The sequence below is a fragment of the Coloeus monedula genome, assembly GCF_965178545.1.
Source record: "Coloeus monedula genome assembly, chromosome: 1".
In the NCBI taxonomy this organism is placed as follows: domain Eukaryota; kingdom Metazoa; phylum Chordata; class Aves; order Passeriformes; family Corvidae; genus Coloeus; species Coloeus monedula.
In genome coordinates, this window is record NC_138781.1 from 70,237,118 (window position 1) to 70,259,583 (window position 22,466).

Here is a 22,466-nt window from a genome sequence, read left to right on the forward strand (position 1 = left end):
CTGTGTGGGGAGCGCTGGAGTTGGGGAGAAGGGAAAGATCCTACCGGGAAGAATGTGGCACTCAAGTTTAGTGGGAACGTTTTGCAGAAGGCCAACTTAAAATCGAATTTATTCCCCACCCCTCTCCGGAAAATAGTAATAATAAAAGCTGGCATTTAAAATAATCGTTACGGGGCCAAAATTGCCTCCCCCTGGAGAGGGCTCGAGGGGGTAGGGAGAGCAGTAAGCGGGGAAAGGAGAGGCAGCAGAGTCCCGGAGCCACGAAATCTCCGTACATCTTCCCCATCCCTTTCCCGTTTTGCACGGAGCCGTCTTTGCTCCGCGTCGTCCTCGAGCAGGAGGCTCCCCAGGACCGAAGGGGGGGTGCGAAAGGGGCAGGGCTGTGTAATTAAATCCCGGTGCCCGGTTAATTGCTGTAATTTGACGCTAACTGTACACCGCGGGCCGGCGCTGGGAGCGGCGGTGCGAAGCGCGCCTCGCACGGCCCATTGCCCGCGCCCCGCCCCGCCGACGCGCGGGAGCCGCCGGTGTCCGCCGAGGGGGCCCGGCCTCCGCCGACCCCGGCTCGCTGGGGCGGTGGATGAGAAGCGAAGCCCCACAGGAGTCGACGATTCAACTGCCGGCGGCCGCGGCGTTCCCCCGGGATTCAGTGGCTGCGGGTGCCAGCTCTTGCTTCCCTTTTCCCACCTGCCTGGACGCAGGGCTGAAACTTCCATCTATAAGGTCCTTGTATCCAAGCCCTTATGGTGGGGGAGGGGGTGTGATTCCCTCCTTCTACTGGAGACTGGCGTCAGCCCAGGACCCAACCCAACACAACCTCACTGGTGGGTGACAACGCACCCCGACACCCAGGAAGCCTCAGACTGTCCCATACCTGGGACATGATGCCCCATTCACCTGTCTCTGAAATGTGAAAGGGCTTGCTGTGCAGCTGCGAAGTGGAAATTGTTTGCATCCCTCTCCAAAATCCTGTAGCTGGAGTACTGCTTCTCCCCACGCCCCCAGTGTCCAGCCCCTGGAAATGAGGCAGGGTCCAGGCTTCCTCACTTTTTCGGGGTGTGAAATCAGGGCTGCGCGACACACTGGCGAGCTTCCAGGGCACTTCGGTACTCGAATCCCCGAGGGAAAAAAAAACAACGTGGGCGGGGCAAGGGGTACGGACGTGGGGAGGCCCAAGGGCCACAGGCTGTCGCAGGCCAGCTTTCCCCGGGGGAACGCTGCATCCCTCACCCTACGCCGCTCCCGCTCAGCCCAGTGGGACAGACCCCGGCCAGCCTGGTGACGCATCACCCCGGCCGCTGCCGCCCCCGTACCAGGGGCTGGAAAGACCGTCTGCACTGGATGGGGCGTCTTTGTTTCTCCCCGGAATCCCCTGGCCATTCGCAGTGCCTCCGTTACCCATTTGGGCTAGTTCAGCCCTCCCGGTGCTTTGCCTTTAATGTTGTCATTATTATTATTATTATTATTATTATTATTATTATTATTATTATTATTATTACTACTACGTCCATGTACTCCTTGACAACTTGTCCCCGAGGTAACCTACTGGCACCCCGGGGGAAGGTGAAGCTCGGGGGCCTCGTCCGCCCCCCCCTGGCCGCGGGCGGGCACCCGGGCGGACAGAGACAGAGTTGCCCTCTGCTCGGGGTGGGGGGAGCGCCGGGACACGGCACCACGGCGAAGCGGGCAGGCGTCCGGCGGCTGCAGGATGCCCAGGGCACGCTCGGGAGCTTTCCGGGGGGCACCGCCGCCGTCTCCCCGGGAGCGGCGGGGCCGGGCGGGCGCGGTGGGAGCGCGGTGGCGGGGGGCAGCGCGCAGGCAGCGCGGAGGCAGCGCGCAGGCGCGGGCAGGGAGCACCCAGCTCTTTATGGCCAGGTGAGAGAGTCCCGGCGCAGGTAAGGGGAGGATTTACCCACAGGCGTCCCAGGCGAGTGGCTTGCCCTCGCAGTCCATGACCAGCAGGGACCTGGGGACTCGGAGCCCGCAGCCAGGATGTCTCTCCTTGCCAAGATGGGGGACTGGCAGGTAAGGTGACCCTCTGCCCCGGGGGGGTTTATTGTTATTTTGGGACGGGAGGCAGGAGTGAGAAAGGTGACGGGCCCGGAGGGAGTGGGAGCGAGCCTGACGCTGGGGTTGGGTGTTTTGCCGCTCTCGGTGCTGGGGGCTGCCCGCGCCCACTCGTGAGGCCCGAGTGCAACAGGTAGAGAGCGGTGGACTGGGGTCGAGAGGGGCGAGGGCTGCTCCGCCGCCGCCACGGGTGACACGACCCCGACAGCGTGGGCCGGCCGAGGGCGGTGTGTGCCCGCCCGGCGTCCCTGTGCCCGGGGCTGGCGGCGGCCGGCCCGCCGCGGAGCCCGGGGGCTGCCCACGGAACGCGGCGGGACCCCACGCGGGGCAGGGCCCGTAGCCTCCGGCGTGACCCGCCGCGCATCGGGGACGTGTCGCGGGAGCTGAAACCTCTCTACGAGCTCCCACCCCAGCCTATCCCATGGAAAAATAACGCTGCCGGGTCCCACCCGGCAGTAGATGCGCCGGGGGCGCCCGTGGAAAGCACACCCGCGGGGATGAGCTGAAGGGAAAAGCAGAGCCCACCAGAGAAAGAGGCCAGGCGGGGAACACGCGGCCCGCCGGGGCCTCGCCCGGCTCCACGGACCCGAGAGGACCCACAAGCACCAGGGCCGAGACTACACGTGTGGAGTTACGGAGGCTCCCAAACCGGGACACACTTGAAAAACCCTGCAGCGCCGTGATGCCCGTCCGCTCGGGCCGGATGACCGCGGTTTGCCGACTAATAAAAGGAAAGATGCGCCGTCCTGTTCAAGCACGGGATTTTCTTGGAAAAATGGACATTTTGAAAATTTACTTCTTCCCCAGGACAGTCCAGTTCCAGATGGGAGCCTAGTTTCTTTTTCTGCTCCCAACTTTTCAAATCTCTCGACTAAGTCTTTCCCCAGACGACCTTATTTTTTATTTCTTTAGGGTAGTAGCAAGTCGTCTAAAAAAACCAAGAAAAACAAAAAAGGTGGGGGAAAAAAAAGGTAAACAAAAATATTTAATTTATTTTTGCATCTGCTAACATCTTTTTATCAGACCGGTGCGAGGAAGTGATCAAAAGAAGATTCTCTTTTCTTTCACTGAAATCAATTCTTGCACAATCGTATTTATGGGTTATCTGCCTTGAAATCTATTCCCGACTTTTCCTTACACCCGAGCCTTTTTTGGTCCTTCTCCCCGGCGCTGCGGGGCCCCCCTCGCCGCTCCTGGCCGGAGGGGCCGGGCCGCGCGGACCCGCCTCCCGCTGCCCCGTGTGGATCTCTCGGGGAAAACCGCCCCCTCCCCTCGCAACGCTGCGCTTCACCGGCCCGGGCCTGGCGAGAGAAGGCAAAAGGGTCAGGCCTTTGGCCCACGGGAGTCCCGAGCAGCCGCAGGTGGGAGGCTGTCCCGGGTGGGAGGCTTTCCCGACCGCCCCGGTTCAGACAGGACGGCGCTAAGGGGCGATGGGCCCCTTCGTCAACCCCCTTCCCTCCTCTTTTTCTCATCTCCAACACTCCCCCCACCCCCCCGGGGCATTAACTAGGCTTAATATGCCAGCTCTATTTGAACCTCAATGGGAGTAAAAAAAACAATTTACTCTCCTGCCAGTGGCAGACAAAAGCGCTGGTGAAAAAGAGCATCGGAGGTGGGAGTATGGTGGAGGAGGGGGGAAGGGGAAAGGAAAAAAAAAAAAAAAATCCGTTTTGGGGACATGGATGTTTGCGTGTGTGAAGGAGCAGTCCCGGGAGCCCGGAGGCTTTGCCACCCTTCCCGGCGTGGCGACATGTGGGCCGGGCCCCTGAGGGCCCACTGCGGCTCCCCATCGGAGTGCAGGGGCCATTTGCTCCCAGAGGCAGTAAATTTTCCTCCGACGTCGAGGGCGGGAGGGGAGGGTGGCCCCGGGAGGGTCTTCCAGGCCGACAAGGCAGGTTTTGCCGTCGGCAAAAGGAAGTTTCGGTGAGCAGCAGGGCAGCCAGGTGCACAGGGAGCCATGGGGATGCCCGGCTCCTGGGGACGCCTGGGGACACGGCTAGCGTGGGGAGCTGCGCCAGGCCCGACACGCCAGCCCCACGGAGAGGGGAATGCCTCGCCCTTCGGAGCAGCGAGGGATCACCCGGGGGGCGGGGGGGGGGGGGTGGGAAGAAAAACGGGAAAAACGAAGCCTTCTGTGGATGGAGCAAGGCTGGGCACTCGGGGAAATAAAAGAGGGGAAGGGTGGAGAAGCAGCCCCCCAGGAGGGCGGCCTGAGCGCTCTCTTAGCAGCATATTGTTAAGCAAATGAAGCGCTCCACCTAAGAAAGTATCAAAGTTTTATTGTGGTCATTGTTTTGTCCTTTTGCTCAAGTGCTTGCAAAAGACTTTTTGGCTCCTGCTACATTCAATTTACCGCTCGCCCACTTCTATTTGGGAGATAATGCTGGATTTGTTTGGGGTGGTGGTTTTTTTTGAAGACCAATAGCCAACCGAGCCGAGAAAAAAAAAAAAAAAGGTAGCGAAGGAAAGACGCTTTTAAAATATCCACAAAAAAAAAAGCCAAATCCGGAGGGCAACAGAAGCCTCCGCAGACAATAACCTCGTTCGAGCAGGACTCGAGTGTCGTTTCTCCTTGCTTTGCTTTCTTTAATCCCCGCGGAAAAAAAAAAAAAAAGGAAAAAAAGTGGGTGGGGGAGAGATAAATGCCATGGGGTGGCTTCATGGCTAGCCCTAAACTCTCTGCAGATCGGACGGTAGCCTCTTTGATTTCGCTGGCCACTTTCCTCCCCTCTGGCAGGCCGAGGCTCGGGGGCAGACAGGCAGGGCCCACTGACTCCCCCGCGCCGGGGCTCGGCAGGTCGAAAAAAGCTTTTGTTGTTATTAATTTTTTTTTTTTTTTTTTTTTTTTTTTTTGCTCGTGGGTCCCTTCTACCTGTGTCCATCGCTGCAGGTTGTTGTGCTGGCGAGCAATTGGGCTGTTGTTGATATGCTAATGAGGCGATTAGACTGTGGGTAAAGAGCTGGAAAAGGGAAAAGTTTCCACCATTAGAGGGAGATCTCCGAGCGCGGACGGGAGCGCTGCCGAGCCTCCGCCAGCCGCGCTCCCCACGCCGCCCGGCACCGCCACCGTAGGGAGAGGCAAGGCAGGGAGAACCAAATCCTCTCTCTCACGCCAATCCATGAAAATGCTTTGGAAACTGACGGATAATATCAAGTATGAGGAATGTGAGGTAAGCGCTTCCCCCGGGCCCGGGCAGAGCCCCGGCCCCACAGCTGCAAGCGGGAGCCCTCAGCATCCCTCCGTCTCTCAATTTCGTTTAGGAAAACTTCTACTCCGTCGTCAGGCTTCCTTGCGGTCCTGCAGCCGGAGAGGGCTGGGGTCCTTCCCCAGGAACTTCGGGGCTTGTGGAAACACGGCTTTGTCGGAAGTGTATGAGGAAAGGCAAACAGGATCCAGAAGCAGCCTGGTCTATAGGTAGATCCTCCATAGATAAGGCTCTTGTAGGATGATACACTCATCCATATGGATGGATGGATGGATGGATGGATGGATGGATGGGCGGCTGGCTGAATGAATGGACAGATGAATGAATGAAAAGGCAAAGAGACAAAGGGAAGAGAATCATTCTTGCTCTCTAGGTACCCGAGGCATCCCAATAAATTGGCTCAGGACCGACGCTTAAATGCAGCCTTTTCGATGTATCTGTGGGTTCATTATACCGAGCTGCACAAATTTACAGGGGTCAGCTGCCTAACTGAAATCACGGGTTTGGGAGCAGTGTTCCCCCAGCCTCCAAATTTTCAGGGCCACATTCCCACGGGTTTGAGATATAGTAATTTAATCGCTTGGGAAAAAAAAAATTAAATCCACCTCATTCGGTTTTGGAGCCGTTCAGCACAGATTGTGTGCGCGCATCTCTCTCTGTGTCTGTGTGTGCATCCATATTTTTAGAAAGAGGCGAGTGTCTTTTAATCTGACAAAAGGAGAAGAAGAGGAAAAAGAAGAGTGATGCCCAGGACCCATGCCTAGTCTCAAACCAACGAATACTGTTGTCACCCGTTTCGAAAAAGTTGCCTGTGCAGTGCGTTCAAACCGCGCAATAAAAGACTCTACTTTGCAAGTGAACGCTGTTATTTGGTCGTGACCCACGCGGGAAGATCCCCTCAGCCTCGGCGGAGCCTTGCCGACATGCATCTCTGGGTCGAAGGGGGCACTCTCCCGTCCGACCTGACGCTGTTTTGGGCGATGCTGTAGTTTAGGAAAGGGACCGAGGACTCGGCAGGCTCAGCGCCGACTAAGTGACTTGGTGATCTAGTCCCGGATCGAGGAGTTTGAGATGAAGCTGTCTCCCGATGCGGGAGCTGAGCTTTTAGATCCGCTCGTTGGCGGGTGCTTGATTTCTATGAATGAGGTGTCAGGGGTGTTGGAGTTTGTGGGTTGTTTAGGGTTTTTATAATTATTATTTTTGGTTGGGTGGGTCGGTTTTTTTTGTTTCTGTTTTGGTTGTTGTTTTGGTTTTTTTTTTAATTTTTTTTACAACCTGGAAAAAAAGTCACATATTCCTCAGCTACATTTCGGGTGGAAAGCGTTCCTCTTTCCCCTCCCTCCCCTCAGGACCGGTCTTCCAGTTTGCACACGTGCGAGCGTGTCGATTTCATCGCAAATGGTTTTTGTTGCCTTGCGTTAATGGGACTTCGCACCGAGGTGTTACCAAACACGGAGGGAGCAGCAGCCGCTCCTCGAACCCGCCGGATTTTGTGCGTACGTGTAGGGTTGGCTCTCCGTGTTTACCTCGGGAGCGGGTGCGACGACACTTTTAGAGAGGATGGAAAAGAGGGTGGCTGTACCGTGCCGGGGGTAGGACCTGCCTTGAAAATTAAAAAAAAAAAAAAAAAAAAAAAAAAGAAAAAAACAAAGGAATGAAAAAGAAAAAAAGATAAGCAGAAATAAACCCAGAAAAAAGGCATGAAAGCTCGGCCAGCCGCGCTCAGCGCCCGGGGCGGCCGGAGCGCCGGGGGGTCGGGGCGGGCGGGCGGAGCGTGGGGCCGGGCGCCGGCGGCGCGGCGGCTGCGGCGGGGCAGCGGCGGCGGCGAGCGGAGCGGTGCCTGTTTTAAGGGAGTTGTTTGGGAGTTGCACAGCCAGTCCGACGGGTTGCGCCGGAGCCCCGGCTTGTCTGGGCCGGGAGAAGCGCTCGCCTTGCCTCTTTTCCCGGCTCCCGCTCCCCCCCGCGTCCCTCCCGCCCTCCTTCCCTCCCCGCCTTGCTGCCTCCTGCCTTTTTCCCCCGTCTCTTCCCGGATCCTCCTAGAGGGGGGCCGCGGGGAGCCCGGCGGATGCTCCTTGGGCTCCCCAGCCCCCCCGCCCCGGGCGCCCGCTGGTCTCGGCGTTGGGCTCGAACCGGAGGAGGAGGAGGAGGAGGAGGGCTGACACCCAGAGGGGGAGACACCCAAAAAAACTTTCCCAGCCGGTTTCCGGGACGCGGGGCACGGAGGCGAGCCGGCTCGGCGGCACGGGGCGGCCGCCGCGGGGGCAGCGGCGAGGGGAGCCCCTCGGCGGGGCGCCGTCGAGGCATGGACGGGGCGGCGGCGGCGGGCGGGCCCGCGGAGCCCACCCCGCGCAAAGGCGGCGGCGGTGCGGCCGAGGGCAGCAAGAACCAAGCGGGAAGCGAGCAGCCGCTCTTCTCCCTGGGCTTTGAGGCCGGCTACGCGCAGCAGCCGCAGCCCGAGGTGCGCCCGCGAAGGACTGCGGGGCTGGGGACATGGGGAGGCGGTAGCCGGGGGGAAGGGAAGCGAAGCGAAGGTGAGGAAGGAAGGGGGGAGATCCCGCGCCCCCTCCCCTCTCTCCTGCCCGTCTCTCCCACTCCCCCCCCACACCCCCCTTCTGCACCCCCCTCCTGGCTCCCACCCTCTCCCTCTCTCCGGATCTCTTTCTCTTTCACTTTTGCATGCCCTGCAACCTTTTAAAATGTTGCCCCTTTCCTGTGATTCGTCAGACGCAGCAGCATGTGCCCCCTCTCTCTCTCCCGCTCCCTCTCTCTCCCTTTTTGTCTCTCTCTCCCTCTCCCTCTCCCCCATCTCTGATTAGATACACTGATTCTTCATTCAATGGACGTCATTTAGAACAGGCTCTGCCTTGAGTTGCCTTCTCGCTTCACGCTCGATTTCCAGCCATTCTTCCCTTATTAAGTGTTCGTGTAATATTAATAGTCATGAATATCTGCTATTAGGAGTCTCCAGGAAGGCAGCAGATCTGTTATTAGGAGCTCAAGTGAAGCAGCAGCTAAGTCAAAGGAGAAAAAGAAAGAAAAGAGTCAGAGGAAAAAAAAGGATTAAGAAACAAACACACACACGCTAAAAAAAAAAAAAAAAGGAAAAAAAAAGCGCAAAACAGACAAACAAAAAACCAAAACAAAAAAAAAAAAAAGAAAAAAGAAACCAACTTTGACTCCTCACACCGCGCCAGGATAGAGAGCTCGCCTTGGGAACACTCGATGAAGGGCAGCAGAGATCGGTGCAAGTTCTGATGGATTATCGTGGCGCGCCCGCGGTGCAGGAGCAGCCCCGGCGCCCCGGTCCTGCCGCCCGCGCCTAGCGCCGGGCTCCGGCCGCGCTCCCTCCGCGCCCGCGCCGCGCCCGCACCCGCGGGGCTCCGCCGGGGGCTGCGCGCTTCGCCGGTCCCTTTCCTCTGCCTTTTCGTTATTTTTTTCTACCTTGACTTGTAACCCCCGACTCTTCGCAGATGTTAGTGCACAGTTTTTCGGCTATGGTGAGTTGCTTCACGTTTCTCTCGGAGGGGGTTCGGTGCGCGCTGGGTGTTGCTATTGTTGTCGGTGGTGGCAGTGGGGGTTTCGCACCCAGCTTTCTGGAGAGGGCTTTTTTCCTTTCCTTCATTTTTATAAATTCGGTGGTTTACATTTCCCCCCTTCTCTCTTTATTTTTCTTTTCTTCCCTCCCCCTCCCCCCCTTTTCTTTTTTTTTTTTTTTTTTTTGGTCTGCTTGGAGCGAACGGCAAAAGGCTTTGCTTGGACCCTACCGCTTCGATTCCTTCACCTTGCCACCTGCAAAACGTAGTATTTTCGCTTTCTCGTTTCCCTTTTTCGGGATCGTGGTTCTTTCCTTCGAATCCTCCTCCGTGGAGGCCATTCCTTTTTCCCCAGACGTTCATGTGGGCTCATCTGCCCGGCCTCGAGAGCCGGAGGAGCCGTGCCGAAACGCCCGGGCTCATTCCGGTGCCGCTCGCCCGTCGGGGCGGCGGCGCTTCCCCCGGCTGCCTGCCGCATTCCTCCGCTTCCCCGGCGGCCGGGCCGCCGCTGCCCGCTGCGCTCCGAAATCGCACGCTGGCGAGCCCGGGGTTCGGTCGGGCATCGGGACGGCTCTCCCCGTAGGTGGGGGACCACGGCAGTGCTTTCGCTCCGAAACATTTCTAAAACTCTTGGGGGGAACGACCGGTTTGTTTGGAGCATATTTCGGCGTCTTCTGGTAACAAAATGGCAGTGGGCTTGGATTTTGCAGGGTTTTCTTGGGACGCGATCGGTAATCTCAGCGACAGTATTTATCTCGGTTCTATTAAGGGCCAGAGGAAGGATTTTGGGTTGTGGCAGAATAATTATTTAAATAACGCCCGCTTGTGAATTATTCTTTTTATTTGTGGGAAATACCTGCTCCTGAAATGCAGGGGCGCGATCTGTTGTGAATCCACCCTGTACCGCCGCAATGTTTTATTAATTATTATAAGCAGTCCTGTTGTAATTATTGCTATTATTGCTGTTATCATTATTGCCGTTATTATTGTTTTTTAAAAAGCGAGACTGCCCCTTAATTATTTGGGAAGGGAAATCAGAGGCAGAGAGATCTCCAGATCTGCTTTTCTCTGCCTCGGAGACGATGATTTGCCCATCATTGCCCTATAGATGAAATTTTCAAGCCGATTTTGAGGAGAATCAGTTTGATATTATCTTTGTTTTTCTTTTCTCCTTTCCCCTCCCCCTCCTCCCCCTCCTCTACCCCCCTCCACCCTCCAACGCCCCCCCGCTCCCGCTCCCCACCTCAGGAGCGCCACGACAGTACCAGCAACGGGACAGCCCGGCTACCCCAGTTGGGGACCGTGGGTCAGTCTCCCTACACCAGCGCCCCACCGCTCTCCCACACCCCCAACGCCGACTTCCAGCCCCCTTACTTCCCCCCCCCTTACCAGCCCATCTACCCCCAGTCTCAGGACCCCTACTCCCACGTGAACGACCCGTACAGCCTCAACCCCCTCCATGCCCAGCCACAGCCCCAGCATCCAGGATGGCCGGGACAGAGGCAGAGCCAGGAGACGGGGCTGCTCCACACGCACCGGGGTTTGCCCCACCAGCTCTCGGGGCTCGACCCACGCAGGGACTACCGGCGGCACGACGACCTGCTGCACGCCCCGCACGGGCTGGGCTCGGGGCTGGCCGACCTGCCCCTCCACTCCATCCCCCACGCCATCGAGGACGTGCCGGTAAGCCAAGGGGCCGCCCCAGGGCCCACTCCTCCCTCTTAACGCCGGAGCTCAACGTCGGGGGTAGAGGGAGGGAGGGGAACCAACCCCCCCCCCCCAAAAAAAAAAAAAGAGAGGGAGGGAAGAAGAGAACTCCCCCCCCCCCAGGGAAAAGTGAAACCCCCACCTAGAACAAAAGGTTCTCACAGCTCGTCCCTGTGCGACGCCTCCCTGCTAACTTGCCCACTAAAATATAAATAAATCAAATTACTGTCATCGTTAACAATATCTTTCCTTCTCAATGACAATAAGCTGTTACGATTGGAAGAATATATAATATCACCACAGGGCCGTGGATTTGGGGATTTCTTACTGCCTTGGGAAAGACATGAGTCTGAAATGCCTGTGAGGACATTTAACAAGATCTCACGAATGTAAAGGGGGGATGGGGGGAAAGTGGGGTAAAGTGGCCTAAGAAGGAAAAATTGGTTTCCCATGATTACAGGATTGGCATATGGGATAACCACATCCAAAGTTATAAGAGGGTATGGGCAGATCCTCTTCTCTAAAGGAATTAATTGACAAATCAGGGAAGAGGTATAGTAAAATGCTGCCTCCTTCTTTTAGTAGCGGTGCAAAGGGATGACCTCATAAATCATTACCTATAGGTTATCGAATTCGAGTCAGACCTGCTACACCCTATATTAAATTAAATGTTGGGAGCCTATTGGAGGATGTATTATTTGGGGGACCTAATTCTGTTATCGATGAGTACACACTTTAAAAATGATTTCTAATTAAGCATGACATTAGTGCACAGGCTACTTACAAAGCAAGCCAGGGCTATTGTTCAGTTAGGAAAGTGGTCTTATGCAACATGATAGGTTATGATCAAAGTTCATCTTTCTGGGTTTCTCCCCAAAAATGGAATTAGAACATGGCAATAAATTTATTAAAGCCCACAGAGCTCATGCTGAGGGACTGAAGCTGCTTGACTTGCAGGAGGAAAGAGGAGGAGGGAACTGCGGTATCTGGATGTGATTTTTGCCGAAATGCCATCCCAAATTACAGGATCAAATATTGCAACAATATATTTGCTGACAGTTTAATGAGTACAGTTTCGTGTTGCAAGGATAATGTTCAGATGAACTTACCTATTTTTGGGGGTCATTTTGAAATCTTTTGTAAATTATACTCGGGGAAAATAGTGAATTTATTACAGCCCTCATCTGGCTAAATTAGCCACAGAAAATTGCTGGTTGTGTTTAGCAGTTTTGCAATAAACGCATACGTTTTCCAAAGTGGAGGATTTAGTAAGCAATTTGGATCCGTTAAAAGCAGGTCAATTCTTTAAACTTGATATAAAATAACATGGAGGCAATCGCAAGAATAAACTAATTTGTTGACTGCAAGCCCCTGATTGCTGTAGGAAGAACATGACCTAAAATGTTCTCTTGAATTCTCCCTCTCCTCAGTTGTGCTCTATGGCAGTGGGCTGATTCGGGAAGCCTCCTCTGCAGATCTATGAATTAATAGCATTGCTATACTTCGTGAAAACCAAATGCCATCTGGTTTAAATCCTTGAGCCAGCCTAACCATTTTTTTTTCTCTGTAAGACTGAATCAGCAGGCTTCATGAAAGAGAGTACAAAATAAGAGGATGTATCTTTTAGGAGTATTTTATCTAGTTAAAAAAAAATCTTTTACAGAAATCTGAATCGGGAGCTTAATTTTTGAATTTTTCTGTTGCTGCAACAGTTAACCTTTAATAAAAACAACTGCTAAATATTTAAGAAAGTCAAGTAGACGGTGAAAATTATTTAATCATAAATATCTCTGTGGGATTTTAAACTTAACAGTCCTCCCTGTATGGAATATGTGTAGAAATAACACAAATAAAAGTATTATGCCACACTACATTTACTTTATGGGTTTAGGGTGCATGCATAAAGGGATCATATTTCCCCATATAGTTAAAACACAAGAACTGCAGCAGTAGTCATTTCTGAACATTTCTCAATTTAATTATACTTAAATCCAGAAGCACTTTAGGCAAGTTACAAATGAGAGCATTGAGTATAATAAAACCTGTAATAAAGCAACTTAGTACCATCCACCCGGAATCATTGAGATCAGGCACAATTAACAGGAGCATAAATCCAAGACAGAATGGAAAATGTTAGAATCAGTATTATTGTTGGACAAAGACTAGAGAAGGAAGTAATAGTTTTTTAAATGGTAATGCCTGGGTTTTGTAACGATTGCGAAATCTTCTATCTCAGCAGCACTGGTGTTAATTTGTAAACACAGCCAGACATTATATTGCCTGTCAGTTTTTGGAATTAGAAAACATGATTTCATTTGACTTTCTAATCACGTCGTGACTCCGCCGCGCGAACCCCAGCTGTAGCCGCGACCGCGGAACCTGCGAGGGGACAATAGTGGGGGAGCCCGGGGCTGCGCGGGGTGCATGGACCCCCCCGGCCCCGCGCCCGTCCGCGCTCCTTTGTGCTTTCCCTCCCGCGGGCGCGGGAGCGGGCGCAGCGGCGGGGAAGGGCTGGGCCGGGCCGGGGCTGCTTCCCGGGGAGGGGAGAAGGGACGGGAGGAGGGAGCCCTCAGAAGCTTAAGGCCACTCGGGCCCCGGGGGTGTGTGAGTGATTTATTATATTTTTCTAGGGGATCGGGGAAAGAGCTGGGAGGGATGCAGGATTCCTCTCGATAAAGGAAATCCCCCCCCCCCAAATCTCCTTCTTCCCTTCCCCCCCTCCCTCCATGCAGGATCTGTTGTTTCCCTCCCTACACCGTGCCCGGCAATGGGGGCGGGCGGGGGGGGGAGACGACACACAACTTCTCCCGCACCCCATCCCACCTCGGCCCTCCCTGCCTTTTGTTGTGGTTGTACATTGACATCCCTGCCTGTTCCTTTTGTTGCAGCACGTAGAAGACCCCGGTATTAACATCCCAGATCAAACTGTAATTAAGAAAGGTAAGCCGCTTCCTTGCGCATACCAAACATGTCGTCACAGGCTGGGGACTGCTCGCAGGGAGGACTTACCCGGCCTCCCCCTCTCCCCTCCAGCCCCCAGGCCCCGCGCTCCTTCCTCTGGCATGTAGTGTTGGCCAAAAGGTTGGAAGCAAAGAAAAACGGGCGATGTGCGGTAAAATCTGCCCTCTTAAATGGCCACGTTTGCCGTGCATTTTAATTATTATTGTCGTTAACGAGGGAAAATGTTAGCAGATGATCTAGAAAATCCGAGCCGGTCTTTTAGTGCATTAGAGAACAATTGGGTTTCATGGTTTGCCCCATGCATTTGGCTGAGAGGAGGATTTGAATCGTTGTTGGTAAACGGGGCTGTGAAAGTGAAATCGTTGTTCTCCCTCCTCCGGGTTTTCTTATTTAAATCACGCCGGTGATGAGGTGGACTGGTGGAGAACAAGGGGCGAGTTTCTGGAAACTGGTGTCTGTCGGTTGTTAGGGTGGTTTGGTTTTCGTTGGCTTTGTGCGCTTGCTTCACTTGGAATTAGATTACTTGGAAGCTGGTACCCAAATCGTGTAAAATATTTATTTCATTTTTCACTCCATTTTCATTTCCCGTCGTTCTTCCACAACTGAAGGATTGGGAAAGGTGGCACAAGGCATTTTGCAAAGCAGGTTCTTGAACGGTGGAAAGTGATGGGTTTTGTGTTTGGATGCTGTATAGTGAGATGCTGTTGGAGTAAAACTGGAAGGCTGGAAGGTGTAGCTAGCTCCTGCCTGCTCTGAGGGGTGCCATGGCTGCGTGGCCGCCTGGAATTTGGGTCCCCAGGCCACCACTGGAAAGAGGTGCTGAGTAGAGGCACTCTCCTCTCTAACCCTAATCGCTGTACAGCCAGCGAACCTGAAGTTTCATACCCCCCCACCCCCCGCCTGTAAAGCCTTTGTCACGTCAAATTAGATGTGCAAGGGATAAATCTTAAGAGATGCTCTTTCCAAGTCGACATGATAATTGGCTCTTTTATTAGTAATCTCAAGAGTTCGTTTAACTCCTGTTGTATCTATTAGCCTTCCCAGAGCTATTAATGTCACAAGTGATCTATCCAAAACGGAGAGAGCCCCCCGCTTGGTTGGACTGCGCCCGCCAAGCAGAGCGGGCTAAGGCAGAGCAGAAAGGGAAGGCGGCCGGGACCCGAGGCACCGAACGGCGGCAGGGCACCTCCCCGCCAGCCGCCGCCGGACAGGGACCAAGATACATTTTGGGGTGCCGGTTCTCCTCCGCGTTACGGGTTTTCCACGTCTAAATTTGTGCGCTGGCGGGGCCCCGGGGTTGCCACATCCTGCCGGCTGCGCCGCTGCCCGGGCACTGCCCGTCCGACACGGGCGGTACGGACGTGCGGCACCCGGCGGCTTCGGCGCCCGACAGGGGCTGCGGGGGGCCGCTGCGGGCTCTTTTCAATTTCCCCGCTGCGGGTCGAGGGTTGTCCGGCTCCCTCCTTGCGCCTCCCGACGAGAGAGGGGAGGGGTGCCCCCGCTGCGTCCCCGCTGCCCCGCAGGCGGTGCGGGGCCGGGGCTGGCCGCAGTGAGCGGCTCGGGTGCTTCCTCCTCCCTCCCCGGCTCCCCGCCCGCTCCTCACCCTCACCTCCCTGCTCCTCCCTCCCTGCAGGCCCCGTGTCCCTCTCCAAGTCTAACAACAACGCCGTCTCCTCCATCCCCATCAACAAGGACGCGCTCTTCGGCGGGGTGGTGAACCCCAACGAGGTCTTCTGCTCGGTGCCGGGCCGCCTCTCGCTGCTCAGCTCCACCTCCAAGTACAAGGTCACGGTGGCGGAAGTGCAGAGACGCCTGTCGCCGCCCGAGTGCCTCAACGCCTCCCTGCTGGGCGGAGTGCTCCGGAGGTGAGGGGCGGGGGGACGCGGGAGGCGGGATGCCGGGCTGTGCCGTGCGGGAGGGAGGGATGGAGGCAGGGAAAGAGGAGGACGAGCGCCCACGCGGGGCGGTGGCGCGGGGGGAGTGCGGCGGCCGCCGCTAGGGGGCGGGGCGCGCGCGGCTGGCGGGGCAGCGCGGCCGGGCGGCGGGAGGGGCCCCGGGCGCTGTCGCCATGGCAACGCGCGGTCTCGTGCGGTCCCCGAGCCCCGCCGTGAGGGCCCCTGCGTGTCCCTGCCCCCGTCGTGGCCATGAACACCCCCACGGGCACGCACCCCCATGACCGGCTTAGTGGTGGGCACCCTGTGGTCTCACCCAGGCAATTAGGCACTGCCTGGGCAGGGAATAACATTCAGGATTAATTGAGGCAGCTCCCATCTCTGCAGCCCCGCTTAGCCCAGCTCTGCTGAGAAGCCACAGATGGGCCATGTAGAGTTTGGTGTGAGGGTGGTGATGGTCTGGGGCTGCCGGCCATACAAATCGGCCTCCTCCCATCACACCTGGGGAGAAGCTGCCCCTGTGTCCATGGCACCTTGGGAGCTCAGGCAGCCACCTCAGAGCTCCCCATCAGCCCTGGGGCTGATCCAGACCTTAGTGAGGGCCCCTGTTCTCTAGATGTGGAAACATCCAAAGCACCATCCCTATAGCTGGGATTCAGCTTTCAGCAACAGTTGGTCTTTGGCGACCCACAGCCATGTATCCCGTCCCTTGTGCCTTTATTCCCTCCATGGGAAGGCGATGTGTTGGGGCATGTGTGGGTGGGAGCCAAAGTAGGAGCAGGTGCTCCCCCAGGCCCCATTTCTCAATGCCTTTCTGTGTGGAGCAGGGCAAAGTCTAAAAATGGAGGGAGATCTCTGAGGGAGAAACTGGACAAAATAGGACTAAACCTGCCAGCCGGGAGGCGTAAAGCTGCTAACGTTACCTTGCTCACATCACTCGTGGAGGGTAAGTGACTCAAAGAGCTGGGAGGGCTTGTTTTGAAAATGTGCCTGTTGCTTTTGCCAAATGGGAGAAGACTTGGTGTTGAGTCGTTTGGGGTTTTTTTCTGCTTTCCCAGAGTCAGTGCTGCTTGTTGCCATTTGGAAGGGTGTTATTTTCTGTGTCTTATAAAAAGATCTGGTTAATTGTGTGTCTTTGCTTTTTGTTTAACTGAAACGGGTTTGTGCGGGTCCTGCAGACTCAGCAAAGCGTTCTACCATTTCTTTGCTTTTAAGTTTCCGAGCTAGCTGTTTTCAGGGCCCCATCTTGCTCACTCATTCAAATGAGTAATCCCTCTACGGAGTAAGCAGATCTCATTGGGAGCAGCAAGGGAAGGATCACTGTGAAGGGGGATTGTGGGCTTAGCCCCATAAGAGACCCCTGAGCATCAGGTTGGAAGTTACGGGCAGCAGAGCCTCTCGTACTTCAGTGTTGTTCTTCTGCCACAGGTGGACAACCAAGCGATTTTAAATGTCAGAAACTGCAGCTACTTTAAGCTTGTTCTCCCTCTCAGCCTGCAGCCACATAACAGTAAATCATTTAACTTTTCTGACATCTGCGTTTAAGAAATGCGTGACCATTACTTCCTGAATTAATTTGGGAATCCTTGACCTCAGCCATGAATTAATGGTGTCCTGAAAGCCTCAAAGTTGCACCACCACCAGCCCCCACTCCCTTTTGGTTCTCATTTTCAGAACACATGTTCCCTTGGCTATCATTCTCCTCTGCTTTGCTTTGGCCAGAAAAGGTGCAGCTTCCTTTTAATGCCTTGGGATGTCCTATGCTGTCCATACTGGGAGGTAGGGAGCTCAGGAGTTTGCAGTCATTTAGTTTTGAAGCAGTGGCTCTGTCACGCTGGCTGACACAAAGTATGTTTGAGGCCTGCAAATAGATCCTTCTCCTTTCCCCTTATGTATGGGTTCAACTGCGTTTTAGACCGGTTCAGTTTGTAAAGTGCTTTTAAGCTCAGCCCGAGCTGTCCAGGTTCAGCTTAAGTTTGGTTGTGTAGGGGGGAATTTGTTTTGTTGTTGCTTCGCATTCTGAGAAAAATGTTTCATGTGCAAAGAGATGGGGAAAAGAGCACTGTGCGATGATGCCAGACATCATTTTTTTAAACATCAGGATTAGTGAACAAACTATATTTATACTGCGTGAAAATTACCGCGTCTTCATGTTTCTGAAAAGGCTTTGCAATTGCATTGACACGCTGTGGTAAAAAAATCATGAGGGGAAAACTTGTAAAAAGTCTAGATTTGGTAGATGCTTAACATTATTTGTGATGTTAATGAATATGGAGAAGGTTTTATGGTAATCTATTGTTCTGTTTGGCTTTCACATACAATGGCTTTGAAAAGAATGATTTTTAAAAAAAACAAAACCAGAGGCCCAATCTTCAGATAACTTGGTGATGGTGGCTAATTTTGGGGAGATGATAGTATAAACATTGCTGGGGCTCTGAGTCCTGTAGCGATGAGGCAGTTTCTAGAGTACTGTTATTGTTTATGATCCGCTCCATTTTATGGAAACAAGCTCACTGGACTGAGGCTTTGAAGCTCTAATTGGCGCATGCGTTCTTCCGGAGCTAGAGCTAATGGCAGGAAGCCCTGCAGTAAAAACCAACTGGTTCAGGAAATTAAAACCAAAGATTTGAAAATCAACAAAACAGACAGACTCAGTGGAATGACCCTAAAATTCTCATGGTTAATTGTTTGGGGGTGAACATATAATTATATGCGATCAAGTTAAATTTTAAACACTTAGCTGTTTAATGCATTTTATTTAGAAGAGCTCTAGGAGTAATTATGATCAATATTAATCATTGATGCAATGCAAAAGAATATAGAGATGTGGCTGAGGCAAACACATTTTCAGGGTAAATAGCTGTGAATAAAATGTACATAAATGGCTCTCCATAGGTATGGAGATGTAAATCGAAGCGCACATTCTAGGTGGATGGAGCCTGTCTGTCTAAAAGTATCTGTTAATCAATGTGAACTTTTAAAAATTCTTATGCGAGATTTCACTTCTAACAATTGTCATGAAAATACAGATTTGCATTGCCTTCAACTGAAGCAAAGAAAACTGCAAGATAAGATGTAATTAGCATTTCTTTCCCTAACTTTTTCAAAGAGAAAATGTCCAAGCCTTTGAGAAGAGCCCAAGTAGAATGTAGTGGTTTTTTGGAGTTTTTTTCAAATGGATTTTTGCCTCTGTGGGATGTGTACTGATGAGCCATGTGTTTCTTTCCATCCCCACCCGTGCCTCCCTATTCAGGAGAAGCAGTGCATCTAGCTAGAGATTTTGGGTATGTTTGTGAGACAGAATTTCCTGCCAAAGCAGTAGCTGAATTTCTCAACCGACAACATTCCGATCCAAACGAGCAAGTCACAAGAAAAAACATGCTTCTAGCTACAAAGTAAGACATTTAACTTTTTGGCATGTTGCTTAGAAATGAGGGAGGGGGGCAAACTCAGGTTTGGGGCTTTTATTAGTGAATATATTTGTTTGCTGCAGAACCAGTGGTTGATGGCTTTGCAAGTTGTGAGGGTGTGTGTTGGCCTTCCTGTATAGAACTCTGCAACCCAGCTTGGTTTCCATCAAATCAGTTTGCACAGATTACCTTGAATGTGAGTTGTGAAAATTGAGGGTGGATGTTTAGTTACAGAAAAGCAGTAATTCTTCAAAGCAAAACATTTTCTGCGCCTGTTCACTTAGCTTATCAACTGAAGTAGAAGGGGGAGGCTTCCCATTGACAGTAAAATAAAACTGGCACATTAAACTGATTTCAGTTCATTAAAATCGGCAATGGTTCTTCCTGCCTAAGCAGCTCTGTTACTTAGCAAATACAGGGATATTAAAAATATATTTTAAATGACAATCTGTACGCAGTTAAAATGCTAGCAGAGTTTATCGTTGATGGGGCTGCCTAGACTTCCAGGTGGTGCGTGAAAAGAAAATGATTGTTTTGGTATGTTTGCTGGAAATTAAAAGGGTTGTTTGGTAGCCCTTAATTACCAATGGAGGTGTCATCAAAGGGCACAGTGCCAGAGGACACAAGCAGGAGATGGGAGCTGCTTTATGGCTGGAAGACATTAATGAGGGTTTTAGAATACAAACTGTTTCAACCTGAGCTCTCTTGCGCTAAGGTGCGTTATTTCTCCAACCATTTGTGCAGTGAGTGGGTGATATAACCTATCTTCTGCACCATGCCCTCGTATCCTCCCTTCTCACCTCCCTGGAAGGAAATTTCCAGGCGCTGGTTAGCGTCAGCCTTCCCCTCTGTGGAAAGGTCCCTTTGGATTTGGAGATAGAGATTTACATATATAAATGTTTTAGAATACCCTAATTTAAATCCTCAATTGCCTGCTCTGCCCTCACTCACTCTTCCTGACACACAGGTGTGTGTTTTAGCCTTGTGAAGGAAGAGGCCCACATCTCTCTCTGGTTCCCCCCAAAGAAAGGGATCTTCCAAGATGTGAATAAATCCCTTAACCTACCTTTGGATATCACAGCCCATCTGTTAAGCCTGCTCAGGAACTTTAAACTGTGTTTGTGCCCCAAATCCCGGCTGGGCAGGGATGTGTGTTTGTGGAGAGTGTTGAGGGCTGAGGTATGGAGAGCGGTGGGGCAAGAGGCATGTGTCTCCCTGTTCCTGTTGTCTGCCTGTGTGTTGGATGGGGCCAGGGTGTGATTTATGGTGTGCTGTTGTGTGTGCATGCAAGGTGAAGGGAAGAGGTTTGTGCGTGCTGGGGAAGTGTGAAAATTAGGGGGAAGGATGCATAGAGAGGAGGGGGAGAAGCAAGAGAGTGTGTGCACTCTGGAGCAGGAGCCCCCTTGATCCAGGGTCTTGTGCAGTCTAGCAGGGAGAATGCACGGGCTTTGCTGCTGCCAGTGATGGTTCATTTCTCTCCCTCTCTCTTCCCTTCCCTCCTTCCCTCCCTCCCTCCCTCCCTCTGTCTCTCTGCTCCATTTGTGCTACAGACAGATCTGTAAAGAGTTCACCGACCTGCTGGCTCAGGACCGATCTCCCCTGGGGAACTCGCGGCCCAACCCCATTTTGGAGCCGGGCATCCAGAGCTGCCTGACCCACTTCAACCTCATCTCGCACGGCTTTGGGAGCCCGGCGGTGTGTGCTGCCGTCACTGCCCTGCAGAACTATCTCACTGAGGCGCTCAAGGCCATGGACAAAATGTACCTCAGCAACAACCCCAACAGCCACACAGACAACAGCACCAAAAGCGGCGACAAAGAGGAGAAGCACCGAAAGTGAGGATCCCCCCTCCCACACACTCCTCTCCCTTCCCCCTCATAGCGCATCGATCTATTCATCTCCCTCCTCCCTCTCCCCGGCACCCAGCACCCCAGGCTACAGCAACAGAATGAGCGTCCTTCTGCCAGTCCTGTTCTCTGACTCTGCAGGACTGCTCTGTCCTCTCTCCACACCCCTTCCCAGCATCCACATTTCCATTTGCTCCTGCTTAAATTTCCCCCCTCTTCCCACTGCCACCATCGTTTTACCCCAGTTTGGAGCCTAAGAGAACAGAACAGGGGGACGGAGCCAGCAAAGAAAAAAAGTTCTGTCTTGAGTTTGTGAACTTTTTTTTAAATAAAACAAAAGGAGAAAAAAAACCCAACAAAAAAATAAAATAAAAAAGAAAAGGACTTTTTTTTCTAAAAATATATTAAAAATTTAAAAAAAAAACAAACAAAAAGAAATAAATAATACTTAAAAATTCTATGAGCTTCACCGGACTGAATCACCACCTTCCCTTACATAAACTTCAGTTAAGATTGTAGCCATACTAAAAATGAAAATAAAACAAGTGAAAAAGTACAACAGCAACAGCAGACATACAAAAGGCAAAAAGGACTGATGACATTTTATCAGTATTGTGAATAAACTTGAACACAAAACACAAGCGGTTCCATGTCATATCTTCAGTTGTAGAACTTTTTCCTGTCCAAGGTAAAGCGACCAACTTGAACTTTCTATTGCAACACGATTCACGGTTATTATATAAGGGAATCAGTGTTCATGTATGTATATATTTATTTATGTGTAATTTAATGGGAATTGTAAATATGGTGAGTCTGTTTTAAGCCTTTTTTTATTTATCTGGTGATCTCGTTTACCTCTTGTTTAGTGGGTTTTAAATCTTCCCCTCTTAGTTCATCATGTGGTTCATGGTACTTATTTAGATATCAGAGGTTTTTTGGGGGTTTTTCTCTGGGATTCATCCTTTTTAGCCCTGTTGTAGCATGTTAAAAGCGACAATGAAGCAGCTGAACAAATAAAAAACCATAATTTTTATATATAATTAGTATGACATTTAGTTTCTCATTGAAGATAAAATAAAGTGATGTTGGACCCTGGCAAGGTTTTTAAACATGTTAGTGGTTTTACAACCCTTATGTGTTGTGGAAAATGAAAAAAGTTATTTTCATCCACTGTCCTTCTCCCGAAAGCACCAACAGAGCAATAAATTAATATTGTCTTTTAAAACAAGATTTAGCTTTACTTTCCCTTTTTCCCCCTCTTTTTTTTTTCTTTCTCCCTTTCTTTTGTTTTTATTTTACTCCTTTTTTTTTTTTTTTTCCCAAAGAACTTCAAACATTTGGGACCACCTGGTATCCTGTATTTCCACTGGCCATATTGGAAGCAGTTATAGTTGTATTGTATTGAGTTGTGCCGGCAGTAGTTTCCATGCCTATCAATGTATCATAGTCCTTTGTTGCCCAGATAAATAAATATTTGATACGCTTTATGTCGATTTTTTTATTCAGTAGCTGTCTTTACCCAGGCGTATTTTTGTTCTTGGCAGTATTTTTTATTCAGTATGGTTACAGTAATTGAGTTTAACTCTCCCTTGACAATTGCTCCTTGCAATAAGCAGCTGAACCCATTGTTTCCCTCAAGTATAATAAAAACTTACTTTCAACTTGGAGTTCAGAGCAGGGTATCATTTAGATATTCCACTGAGTCTATATTCAGACAAATGACACAATAAAGCACAATGTATTCTTTTGGATAAAAAATTGTCTGTACTACTAACAAAAATGACACACTATCTTTTCTTTAACCAAAACATAATTTTATTTAAAAAATAAAAGTTTTATTTTA

General features: G+C 51.9%; 1 protein-coding gene across 3 annotated transcripts; it reads left to right on the forward strand.

Moving 5' to 3' along the window:
* Nucleotides 1-1,992: 1,992 nt before the first annotated feature.
* On the forward strand, nucleotides 1,993-20,615 carry TFAP2A (transcription factor AP-2 alpha; the record flags this gene model as incomplete). Of its 3 annotated transcripts, XM_082277654.1 has the most annotated exons (8): nucleotides 5,184-5,237; nucleotides 8,744-8,770; nucleotides 10,055-10,489; nucleotides 13,402-13,453; nucleotides 15,108-15,339; nucleotides 16,194-16,312; nucleotides 18,620-18,761; nucleotides 20,327-20,615. In XM_082277654.1, 8 exons carry the CDS (start codon nucleotides 5,187-5,189, stop codon nucleotides 20,613-20,615), a joined length of 1,347 nt encoding a protein of 448 aa, XP_082133780.1. The 3 variants fall into 3 exon arrangements, with proteins under 3 accessions (XP_082133779.1, XP_082133780.1, XP_082133778.1); XM_082277653.1 differs by lacking the exons at nucleotides 5,184-5,237; nucleotides 8,744-8,770 and adding an exon at nucleotides 1,993-2,025; XM_082277652.1 differs by lacking the exon at nucleotides 8,744-8,770 and having other exon boundaries at nucleotides 5,187-5,237.
* Between the last annotated feature and the right edge of the window lie 1,851 nt (nucleotides 20,616-22,466).